The sequence below is a fragment of the Cervus elaphus genome, chromosome 7 (assembly GCF_910594005.1).
Source record: "Cervus elaphus chromosome 7, mCerEla1.1, whole genome shotgun sequence".
In the NCBI taxonomy this organism is placed as follows: Eukaryota; Metazoa; Chordata; class Mammalia; order Artiodactyla; family Cervidae; genus Cervus; species Cervus elaphus.
In genome coordinates, this window is record NC_057821.1 from 29,535,732 (window position 1) to 29,548,126 (window position 12,395).

Genomic DNA, 12,395 nt, shown 5'->3' on the forward strand with positions numbered 1-12,395 from the left:
GTTACCAAAGGCATAAAGAATATAGGAGCGATGGAAGGATAGAATCAGGTCCAAGGACTTTTCTGGAGGAGAGGAGTTCTGAGCTGGGTGTGGAAGAAGGAAGTGGATTGACTGTGGGGAGGAGGGGTTAGGATACTCAGCTGTGACTGGGGAAGGACCTCAGTAAATCCCTGAGGAATATGGGCCAGGAAGCTGGGAAGCCATATTAGAGAGTACAAAGGTGTGAAAGGAAGAGTTGCAGCTACTGGTGGAAAAAGGTGAGTGGTTTGTATAATAAATATAATTGGAGCCTCTCTCCACATCCTCAGATGCTTCTGCCCATTGAATAACAGATATTGGCTAGACTGCTTCAATGTGCTTTTGAAGGTTAAAAAAAAAAATTAAAAACAAGTATGATAAAGGTAATATTTGTAAAACATTTGAAAAAAAATTGAACCAATATGACCAAAAAAATGTATCTAATAATTTATGGTCCCAGAGGTAATCATAGCTAATATGTTGATGTATTTTCTTCCAGCTTTTAAACACATGTATACCACAATTGTACACATTTTGTATTCTGCTTCCCCCCCAAATTTGCTTATTTTCCCATGTAAATGTCATTAAACACTCTTTTAAACACATTTTTATAACTATTCCTTTGAATGAACAACATTTATTTATTGAATCAATAATTTATTGAATCAACATTCTGTGATTTGGACATTAAGTTAAAGTTATTTCCTTTCTGGGCTAGCATCAGCAGTGTGGTGATAAATATCACTAAGATAATTTTCAGTTCCATAGAATCTTAGACTCCTCTTTTCTGGGGGGTGGGGGATTCCGTCCTTCCACCCTCCTCAGTTCAGTGTAGCAAAGGACTCAGGACTTCAGGGAAACAGAGACAAGTTTCCAGAATGAGATATTAGGGAATTCCCTGGTGCTCTCATTGTCTAGTTCCTGGGTTTGATCCCTGGTCAGGGAACTATGATCCCACAAGCTGTGCATTTGTCAAAAAAGAAAAGAAAGACTAGATGAGGACCTTGTGGGCTCCTGGGAGAGTTCCTACTGAGACACTCCCCTACAGGAAGGCCCTGCTGGGAGCAGGGGAGGTGTCCTATGGGCTCTCAACCTTGCCAGGACCAAGAAAGAGCATGGAGACCAAACAGCTGACCTAGTCCATAGACAGGGCAGAGTTAGGAAACTCTTCTTTCAAAGCAGTCTAGGAAAATTCTCATATGATTTTTTTTTTTTTTTTTTTTGCTGCTGCCAATAACTTGACACCCACATTTTTGATTCTGCCTTGCTGAAAAAACAGCACATCTTTAGAGGAGGGGTCGCTATCATTTTGAGAGGTTAGAAATCCTGCCCCTCTCTTTTCTTTTCTTCTGCCCTTTTCGTAGCTCAGGGGATCTCAACCACTCCCTAAAGGACAGTTTGAAAAGTTGTGGGCTTTCTTTTTGTAAGCGATGGAGGGGGCTACCGAGGGCCCTAATGGGTACAGCAGGGGAATAAGACATCCTTCAAAGCATAGCCTGCACAGTGAAAAGCTGTCCTTCCTCCAGATTCTCAAGTATCCCCTAGGACCTTCATTTAGGTGATAACGTGTGTTTAATTATCTGAGCCTAGAATTTAATACAGTTAAAAAAGTGGCTTTAATATACAATGAACTTTCTAGGAATGCAATTACAGTTCTGTGTGAATTCAGGGAAGATTGACTTTGCTACCAAGAGTTGTTCAACATTTTGTTAAGTCACTTCATTGATGGCAACACGCTGGAGGTAGTTGAGTCACCGACTCAGCACCTGTATCAACCGGCGTTTGTAGCAGTTCCAGCCCTGTGATTCTATGGATAAGTGCTAGCATCTGCCTACTTCGTCATGACTTCAACACTCACACGTTAAAATACTGTTTATGTTCTTTTACTACAAATTACTTTTTTTCCCCTTTCTTATGCTACAGTCAGGGAAGCATTTTTTTTTTTTAAGTTCTGTGTGTAGGTAGGTTATTTCCTTTATGAGTTTCAATTCAGCACAGTATAGGACTCATGACAAGATGTTTGAAGGGTTGAAGGTTGAGAATTTCAGTTTAATCAGTCTGATAGTATTTAGCTTTTCCCCACCCCTTCCCAGGGCAAGCCAGAAAGAAATCCCTCCCCTTTCCCCCCTCCCCCCGCCCCACAAAAGAGCCTTCTGTCTCCTCGGGCAGCCCAAACTTATCCCCATGAATCATACACACACGTGTGCGTGCACACATGCACATTTCTTCCTCCACTAGACAATAGCTTGGAGCCTCTGGAACTGTCAAAAGGCGTGCACTTGCCCCGCTGTCTCTAGAGCGCCCAGTTCTTCCTTAGTCAAGAAATATTGATTGCTAGGCCCTGCTGGAGCGGAGATAATGCTGGCTTCTGCCCACTTGGAGGTTCTTTATTCTCTGGTCTTTTTTCTGTCTTTTTTCCCCCCTCCTACTTTAATTTCTCTCCTTGACGCTACCCTCCCGTCTTTTGCTTCCAGTCCTCCCTCCGCGTTCCCTCCCCAGGCAGGCGAGTAGCCTCGCTGCTGGACCCACGGAGCCGCTCTGGGTTCCACCTCCGTCTTCTCCATCCAACAACTCCTGTCGCGCTGAGGTGGCTCCCGGCCTTCACCCCCTCCCCTCCCCGCCCCTCCGCTGTCTGACCCTGGCTTCTCCTTTCTCTCCCACCCGTCTCGTCCTCCTCCTGGTCCTCGGCTTCTGCCTCTCCCGTCTCACCCTGACCAGGGCTGCTTCTCTTTGTGCAGCCGTCTTTCTCCACCTGCATCCCAGGCTCTCTGTCTCAGCGCCAGCTCCTCGGCCCCCTCGCCCCCTCCCCAGCTCCCAGTGGTCTGGTCCGCGGGTCCCCGCGCGCGTGTGTGCGGGTGCACAGGCGCCCCTCTCCCTTACCTCCGAGCCCCGCTCCCCCGCCGCCCGCCCCCCGGCGCGGTGGGCGGTCCAGGGCGGGGCCGGGATCCGGGGCGGCTCCCGGGGTTTGGGTTGTGGGAGGTGCCCTCTCCCCGGTCTCCCCCTCTTCCCCCCGCCCTGTCTCCTCCCGCACCCTCCTTCTTCCCTCCGCCCGGGAGCTTTCCCGGTCCCCGGCGCCGCCTCCTTCCCTCCCGGCTCCCCGCTCCCGCGGCCGCCGCCGCCCCAGGGAAGGAGAGACGGGGGTGGGGTTTGGGGGAGGTGAGACCTGAGGGAGAGACCCTGGCCGGGCTGGAGAGCGGATTCGCGGGGAGGAGGGTCGGGAGGAGGGAAAGGTGGAGCAAGGGAGGAGGGGGGAGCCGGGAGGAGCGGCCGGGCCTGGGGCCTTGAGGCCCGGGAGAGCCGGGGAGCCGGGCCGGCGCGCCGAGGTAAGAGCCAGGGCCCGGGGGAGGCCGGGCTTGGAGAGGGGCGCGCGGGGAAGGAACGAGCCGGGGGCCGGGGGGCCGGAGGAGAGGAGGAGCGGCGGGGAAGGGAACCGGGAGCCGCGAGGCGGCCGATCCGGGGAGCGCGGGGCAGCCGGGCTCGGGCGAGCCGCCGGGGCCCGGGGAGAGGAGGTGGTGAGAGGTGGAGTCCCGGGAGGGTGGGGGGGCCGAGGGAGGCAGGAGGAGGGTGGGGACAGGCTCTCTCTCCTCCTCTCCCCCCACCCCGAGCCGGGCTCCGCCCCCGCCTCCTCCGCGGGGCGCTCTCCCGGTCCCGGGGCTGAGCCGGGTCGGAGCCCGCGAGGCGACAGGAGGGAGGCCAGGCCGCCTCCCGGGTCCGATCCTCACGGCCGCCTCTCACTCAGATGCTGCTGTTGCTGCTGCTGGCGCCGCTCTTTCTCCGCCCCCCGGGCGCGGGCGGGGCGCAGACCCCCAACGCCACCTCTGAAGGTGCACCCTTCTCCGGCGACCTCGGGCACCCCGCCACCTCACTTCCCCTTTCCTTGCATCCCCTCTACTCTCCCCTATACGGCATCGGGGCCTGGCAACCCCGTCTGCTCAGCCCCACTTTACTACTCCTGACCTCCTTTCCCTCACCCTTCATTATTAGCCAGCACCCCCTTTCTCTGCCCCTTATTACTACACTAGGCCACCTTTTGTGACCCGCATTGTTTCCTGCACCCCCACCCCTCTTTCCTGGGCCCACATTGCTACCTCAGTTCCGCTTTTTCCTTGGTCCCACATTGCTGCCCAGGTGGCCTTGGAAGACACCCTTCTCCTTCTCCTCTCATCTTCATTCAACCAGATTCTCCTTTAGCCTTTTCTTACCAAACTCATTTGCATACCATACCCTTTCATGATTTCTTACTTTTCTTCATTACCCCAACCAGCATCCTTCCCTTTCCACTTGTGGGCTCCCCGAATAGCCTTAACCCTGGCCCATTCCGCCGTGCCCTTTAGCCCAAGGCTCCCTACTCCTCCCCTCTCCCACCCTCCAGCACCTCGTCCCAGCCCCTGTCCTCCACCTGCCCCCTAGACCCCGCCCTACGCTCCCCTGCCTCCGGCTGCTGACTCTGCCTTTTCCCCCCACCATCCTTCTCTTCCCCCCTCCCTATGGACTCACCCCTCAGGTTGCCAGATCATACACCCGCCCTGGGAAGGGGGCATCAGGTATAGGGGCCTGACTCGGGACCAGGTGAAGGCTATCAACTTCCTGCCCGTGGACTATGAGATTGAGTATGTGTGCCGGGGGGAGCGCGAGGTGGTGGGGCCCAAGGTGCGCAAGTGCCTGGCCAACGGCTCCTGGACAGATATGGACACGCCCAGCCGCTGTGGTGAGTAACCTCTCAAAGCCCCTCCCCTTTTCCAGCCAATTCTTCCTGCCTCAAACTTGGCATCACTGCTGGCAAGTCAGCACTTTAAATCCAGTGTAACTAAATTCACAAGTACATTTATGGAATGACTCCTATGTAAGAGGGACTTTGCTGTGTGCAATTGCAGGCAGTAAAGTTAGCAGCCTGCAGGTTTCATTTCATCCTTCATTAGGCTACTGACCATTTGAGGAGATAACTTGGGTATTCATCTTGTGAGTTAGTCTATTGAGGATTACCGGTGGCAGTTTATGCAAAAACATTCTAAAGTGATTTCATCCCATTTTGGAATACCTGTCTCCAGTGGAGAGACCAGTACGCACCCTCCCCCCCGCCCCCCCCCCCAATTAAAACCCAGTTTAACAGGAGTATAAGCCAACTATAATAAGGCAAATCTGATTGTGCATCTAAAGTTACATACATCTACACATCTCAAAGCCAGACAATCGCCCACTTTGAAGAGATCCCATTTTATGTGCTTATAGCTCCATCTTGGGTTCCTATGATGGAAATGCTGTTTCTTTTCTGAATGTAGATGCTTACAGGGTTAAGGGAGGACTGGAAACTAGAGAAGCTATCTTTTTAATACCTGATTTCCTGCAGAGTAAGATGCTGTGGACTCAAACTCAAAGCTGAGCCCCCTCCCTCTCTAAGGGGAAGGAGCCTTCTCCAACTTGCCTCTCTCTTTATTTTCCTGTCTCCACAGTCCGAATCTGCTCCAAGTCTTATTTGACCCTGGAAAATGGGAAGGTTTTCCTGACGGGTGGGGACCTCCCAGCTCTGGATGGAGCCCGGGTGGATTTCCGATGTGACCCCGACTTCCATCTGGTGGGCAGCTCCCGGAGCATCTGTAGTCAGGGCCAGTGGAGCACCCCCAAGCCCCACTGCCAGGGTGAGGGGAACAGCTGCCTGCATGCAGCAGATGAGGACGCTTGTCAGAGGATGGGAGCGGGGTGGGAATGGATGGTGGGGAAAACAGGGTGCTTTGGGGAGGCAGAAGTGAACGCTCCACTCTTTCCTCCATCCACTTGCCTCAGACTTCCTCCTGAAGTTCCCCATTTCCACTTTCTGCTGAGGGCTTCCTTCCTTTACCTTTCTCTTGTTAATATCTTCCCCATGCTTTCAACCCTTGGGTCTCACATTTTCTCCTTTCCTTTATGAATCTCACCCTCCATCACCCTTCTTAAGATTCAAATACTACAGTTTCCCCCAGCCTCAGTCCCTTTCTCTAAACTTAACATTTCCTATGCATGATCCTCTTCTAGACTTGATCTCTCTCCATTCATTATATGCCCGAATTATTGTAAAGACTCAGCAATAAACCATATGTCGTATTTAGAAAAATTAATAAGATTGAAAAGAATATCCAGGGTGGAAAATTATCAGGGTAAAAATGAAAAGACTTCAAAGTGGGGGTAGAATTGTCAGAACATTAAGGACAATCCAGGGATGGGGAAGGAAGAGGACAGTCTTTTTCTATACTTCCCAGACAACCCCCATCATTCCCCAAGGGGATCTGTCTTGTGTCCATCACCTGTTTCTCCATCTGGCTCTGCAAACTTCCCACTTTCCTGGGCTCCCAGATTCTCTCTCTGCAATCTTCTCTCCTGGGATGCAGGCATACCTCACGCTTCCTCTACCTTTGTAGACCCTCTGCCTATTGAGATGCTTGGCCCTGGCTTTCCTCACTTAAATTATTCTGTTTGTGGTTTACCACTCCATTCTGGGAAGTGGGAGTCCCATCCAGGGATGAATTAACTATGACGCTAACGAAATTTAAGCTCCAGGGTTCCTTACTTATGCAGGCCTCTTCTTGTGCCCGAAAAGAAAAACGTAGAGGGTTTAATAATGTGTTCACGTGGTCACAGGGTTTTGTAAAAATTGCCAAAGTAAGATATTTTAACAGCAGTAGCTTCAAGTCAATCGCATTTGTAATTTTTTTTTCTCTTAAAGAGAGACCCCCACATTTTATAATATTTAGGCTCCACAAAACCAGGATCTGCCCTTGTCTTAGCTGTTGGCACTCCTGTCTCAAAAATTCTGTTGTCCTTTGAAAAATGAAAGAAGAAAACCACAAATCCTGACCCACAGCCCCACTTGCTCTTATTCCCAGGCACCCTCCCCTCAGAAACACAGGCTTCTGCTCCCCTCCCGGTCTTCTTCGGCATGGACAGGTGTGGGAGGGGGCTGGGGATCAGGCCTGGGAAGCTGGGCGCCACTGGTAACTCTTCTCTGATCCCCGTCTTTCCTGCTGCCAGTGAATCGAACGCCACACTCAGGTGAGATCAGAAACCCTCATCGCGTGCACTGCAATCCTCTTACCCCTCACTCTTCACCCTCCACCTCCAGGGATTCTGCCCCTTACGTTGTGGGTTCTCATCCTCCCCATTCCTCCCCCACCTTCCCCCACTCACCCCAGTCCCCAGTAGGCGGCCGGCCCCTTCTTTCCCTACCTGTTTCCAGCCTCCAGTCCCGGTTTTCTGCGAGGCTGCGGTCCCTCCCATCTCCCTGCCTGGCTGCACCCCCCTCGGCTCCGCCTCCTCCAGACTCCGCTTCTGCCAAATGGCAGAGCCCCAGCAGGGGGCGGCAGAGTGCTGGGAGACCCGGAGCGTCCAGCTCGCCTACCCCGGTGGGGTTCCTTCCGACCTTCTCTGGAACCCTTCCCTGCCCGCCCCCTTCCTAGGATGTCACCTGCTGACTCCATCAGCCCCGTCCACCCATCTCACCCACCGCCGGGCCTCACTCTCCCTTACCTTCAGCGCCTCCCCACATCCTTCCCTTCCCTACGCCCGTTCCCTTTTCTTTCACCTCAGTTCCTTCTCCCACCACCCTTTCTCTGTCCAGACTCTGTCCAACCAGCTCTGTGTTCCCTTCCTCTGTCCCCATCATCCGCACCCCCCCACCTCCACGCCCTTTACCCAAGCCTTCCCTCTTCCCCGCCCAGCTCTCCCTTTCTCTCCACAACCGTTCCCATCGCCCTCTTCCCCCACCCCTCAGCCCTTCACCCCGTCTATTCACACCCCCATGAAGACGCTCAGGCGCCAACCCCTTTTCTCTCGCGTCCCTCTCTGGCCCTCGCCTCTCCATCCCTCGCCCCTCAGAGCTTCAGCCTCCCGCGGTTCCCTCCGCCCACCCCGCCCTCCTGGCACACCCCTTCCCCTCTTTCCTCCTCCCCGAACGTTCCCTTAGGTTGGGACCCTCGCCTTCCCCATCCGTCCCTTTCACCCTGGGGGTCGCGGCCGCCCTCCCCTCCTCTCCCCTCAGACGGTGGTTCCCTCAGCCGCTCTCGCCTCCGTCCCCGCCCCCTCCCTCCCTCCCCAGCCCGGCCCCCCCACCCCCTCCCCGCCGCCGCGCGCCGCCCGTGACGTCAGAGCCCCCTCCCAGCCCTGCCTCTCCCTCCTCCTCCTCCCCTCGGTCGGTCAGTCAGTCCGCGAGGAGAGTCCGCGGTGGCGGCGGCGGTGGCGGGAGCCAGAGCCGTGAGGGCCGTAGGAAGCCAACCTTCCCTGCTTTCCCGAGACCCTATCTCCCTCCTCCGCACAAAACCAGGGATGGAGGCGCCTCCCCGACAGCCCCTCAGCAGCCCTCCCCAGGAAAAGTGTCCCCCCTGAGCTCGTCCTCCTCCCCAAGCAGCTCCCGCCCCCTCCCCCCGCCCGCCCCCTGCCATGGGTCCGGGGGCCCCCTCTCCCGGGGTGGGGTGGCCACTGCTGCTCCTGGTGGTGCTGGGGGTGGCGGGGGTGACTCCGGTGCGGGCCTCCCACTCCCCTCATCTCCCGCGGCCTCACCCGCGGGTCCCCCCGCACCCCTCCTCAGAACGGCGCGCTGTGTACATCGGGGCGCTGTTTCCCATGAGCGGGGGCTGGCCGGGGGGCCAGGCCTGCCAGCCCGCGGTGGAGATGGCGCTGGAGGACGTGAATAGCCGCAGGGACATCCTGCCGGACTATGAGCTCAAGCTCATCCACCACGACAGCAAGGTAGCCCCGGAGAGGGGAGTGGGTAGGTGGGGTGGTGGGGGCTGGGGGGGCAGGGGGCCTGCTGCACGTGCCTTAGTCTGAGTAGCTTCTGCGATTGCCAGGCAGACCCCTCCCATGTGTGACTAGCTGAAGATAGGCGGGGGATGTGGGAGCTTGGGGAGAGTGACAGAGGCTGGAGGTTCAAGATGAGGGTCTAGGGGTTCGAGGTGGTTAATCACGCTGCAAGGCAGACCCTTATGTTCTCCGAGACCCCTGGAAGTGCCTAGGTCGGGGGTAGCTGGAGAAACTGGTGATGGCTTTAGGGAACAAGCCGATCTGGTTCCTCCGGGGAGTAAACTAACCCTGGGGTGGGTTGGGGGATGGAGGGAATGGAGCTGGATCAGGGGTTTACATTTACCATGGTAACAAGGTAAATCTTGGCAGCAGGTTGGAGCGGAAGGAATAGGGACCCAATCAGGAAAATTTTGAGGGACTTGAGTGCTCTAGTTTATTTTTCACAACAAACAGCACGGAAGCTTGGGTCCCCACCTGACTCTTTCTCATCCCTTCGTCTGCAACCCTGTTGTGGATTCCTGGATTGTGGAATTGTTTGGTGGTCTGTTGTAGTCGGGAAGGCTAATGGTCAAGAGATGGGCAGAGGTGCTAGGAAAATGAATGGGATTAGAGGTCCACACAGGAGCCCCCACAAGAGCATGGGGATGGCAAGAAGTCAGAATGCAGGGAAGAGAAAGAACAGGAAAGAATGGCAGTGGGGGAGGGGGGCCAGCAAGAGGAGTGCTGACAGCCTGAGACCCGGGGGTGTCTTGGGGAACTTGGCTCTTGAGTTTGCCTTCCCTGAGTGTTGCGGCCTTTTAAGATGTGACAAGGGAAATGGAATGTAGGGTTAGGGAGAGGGGAAATTGGGAGAGGGGGAAAGGTCCAGGGGTAGTAGGGGATAGTGCTGTAAGATTCCTTTCTCACCCCAACCTCCACATGAATGACTAGGAGTATGGGGGAGGATGTAGCCCAGGCAGCAAGGCAATTTGGGATCTCAAATCTATCATCTCTCCCAGAAGGCCCCAGAGACTTAAGGGTTTGGGGGAGAGGGAAAGAGCATAGGGGTGGGTGAGCACCTGGTGATCTTACACCTGGGGTGGACTGGGCATTTATAGTCATTCTTTGGAACAGCAGTGTACACCTAGAAATACCTGTGTGAGGGAGGAGGGGGCAGAGGTGGAGTTGAAGATGGGATGCTTGAGGAGGAGAGGGTACAAGGACTCTTCTGGAACTTTGAATCTCTTCTGACACTTTGACAGTGATTCTCAAACTTCAGTGTACCTAAGCCTCACCAGAGAAGTTTGTTATGAATCCAGATTCTAACTCCTCGGTCAGGGATGAGTTCCAAGGGTCTGCATTTTCACCAATAAAAATCTTATTTGGCTAACCCCAGGATGTCTATAGGAAGGGTAGCAGGACACAGGAAAAGAACTAGTTAGTGTAGGAGAGGCAAGAGGAGAAAGAGGATCGGATTCCATGGAGGAGTCAGTTTAGAAGAGTGGTAATTGGCTATGGGAGTGGGAATCTGGGGAGAGGGACAGGGAGGGATGGGTGCAGGCTTTGGGATAAGGGATCGTGGGGAGCTAGGGGAGCCCTGGGTGTGAGCTCCAACTCATCCACCATGACAGGTGATTCCCTGGAGGTGTTGGGGAGCAGATGGGGACCTGAGAGAAGGGAGATGGAGGAGAAAATAGCAGAGGCGGCGAGGGAGAGATGAAAAGGCAGACAAACTGGAATGTGTGGTTTCCTGCCCGCAAATCCGGATCCTTGCTCCTTGGGAGAGAGAGGAGAGGAGAGAGGGGAAGACAGATCTGGTCTGTTGGGGAGAGGGTGAGAATCATGTGGCCAAGGGAGTGTGCAGTGATGGATAGAGTGTGGAAGGGGGAAGGAGTGCAAGAGAAGGTAGGGGAGGAAACAGGAAACAGAAGGAAAGACATTAGGGTCCTGTACATTGCCCTCTTTGTCTGTATCTTATGTGTTCTTATATGTCCTCATGGTTCCTAATAACCTCCCCTCAGACAAGAAAGGGAGGACCACTGAGAACCCTTGGGAGAAGCTGGGGGCAGGATCTGGAGTGATAGATGCAGGAAGCTGGGATGTGAGGATGGTAAAGATACACAAAGATGCCCAAGTGGCAGGGATGCAGAACCTTCAAAACATGCAGTTGAGCATGCACAGAGCACTGCCCTTAGCAGGGGTAGGCCTGGGTGGGCAGCAGGGAGTTGGTTCCATGGGCCAGCCTCCCCTGACTCCCCCTTCTCCAACTTCCCACAGTGTCCCAAATGTCAGGCCTCAGTGGGAAGTGAGCAGGCCCTAGGGGGCCTTCTTTATTTCCTTCTACTTGCCCTGCCCTCCATCACCCTCCCCAGTCCACTGTACTGCCTGTCTGTCCCCTCTGCCCTGGCTCCCCACTGGCTTCCATTTCTTCCCCCCTTCCTTTGGGGCTCCAGCAGCTTCTGAAATGTCATATTTCAGCAGGAGGGGAACAGGCAGTGGGAGCCCCACGGCTGGCTGTTCCTCCCCCCACTTCCCCTCTGCCCCTGCCCCTTGAGCTCTCTGCATTGTTTACTTTCCCAGCTTTGTCCCTCTCTTGTAGGCACCCCTAAAAGCATCTGGTTTCTCAAGCATCCCATTCTATTTATTCTCCCCAGCTCTTCCCTCATCCTTGTTTCTCCCCACCCCCTTCCGTCCCTGAATGTCTTTTTTCCCAACGCACCCGCCAAATGTCAGAGCCCAGCAGGAGGGCATGAATCCGCTGAGCCAGGACCCCCTGGGGGTCTGTCCCTGTTCTCTCCTGTTTGTGTGTCTCTAGCCCTGAAAAGAGAAGAGGGAGGGAAAAAAAAATAGCAGGTGGGAGAGGGAGTTTGCAGAGGTGAGGGAGGACTTTTCATAACATGGCTTTCAAGAGGCTGTCTGGGGACTTAGGGAAAAATTTATTCATATTCCTGCAGTCTATTTTACTCACAGGTGTTTGGAGCATAGAAACCTAAGGAAAAGAGGAGGGAGGGGTCATTGAGGGAAGGTGGGCTAGGGGGTGTCTGAGGATGCGCTGAGAGGAGGGAAGGCAGTGTTTGCATGCACACTGGCAGAGGGCATGCAGGAGAGGGTGTGGGTAAGGTGCCAGGTGGGAGGCAGAGAAGGATGTTTCACGAATGAGGGGAAAGGAGACTCAGGAAAGAGAAGAAACGGGGATAATGAGAAAAGAGATTCAGCAGGGGGATGGGTAACTAGGCAAGTGACTAGGTTGTTGGGGAAAAGAAGAGAGTAGGAGTTGCAGGGAGGGGAGGAGCCCTGGGGGAGCCTCCCATCATCCCCTCCATCCTCACCCTCATGCAGTGTGACCCGGGCCAAGCCACCAAGTACCTGTATGAGCTGCTCTACAATGACCCCATCAAGATCATCCTTATGCCTGGCTGCAGCTCCGTCTCCACGCTCGTGGCTGAGGCTGCCAGGATGTGGAACCTCATTGTGGTATGCGGGGCCCTGAGGGCCAGAGGTGGGGCTGTCCCCTTTGGGGCCGTTTAAGAAAGAGGGGGGTGTATTGAGTACCACAGTGGCCACGCTTCCAAGATCAGAGTCCTTTGGAGACCTGAGCTAGTTGGCCTGCTAGCAGCAGTGGTCTGACA

At 54.8% G+C, this 12,395-nt stretch overlaps 1 protein-coding gene across 3 annotated transcripts in view; it reads left to right on the plus strand.

The window, feature by feature from the left end:
- Positions 1-3,148: 3,148 nt before the first annotated feature.
- The window catches only part of GABBR1 (gamma-aminobutyric acid type B receptor subunit 1), a 29,216-nt gene continuing 19,969 nt past the window's right edge, over positions 3,149-12,395 (plus strand). Inside the window, exons 1-7 of one of the 3 annotated variants that reach the window (XM_043908134.1) lie at positions 3,149-3,174; positions 3,758-3,842; positions 4,523-4,726; positions 5,469-5,654; positions 7,021-7,041; positions 8,573-8,733; positions 12,106-12,240. In XM_043908134.1, the coding sequence (XP_043764069.1) occupies positions 3,758-3,842; positions 4,523-4,726; positions 5,469-5,654; positions 7,021-7,041; positions 8,573-8,733; positions 12,106-12,240 (792 nt within the window). In that variant the 5' untranslated portion in view covers positions 3,149-3,174. Of the gene's footprint in view, positions 3,175-3,221; positions 3,342-3,757; positions 3,843-4,522; positions 4,727-5,468; positions 5,655-7,020; positions 7,042-8,572; positions 8,734-12,105; positions 12,241-12,395 lie in introns of those variants that run through there. The other 2 variants (XM_043908133.1, XM_043908135.1) reach the window with 2 other exon arrangements.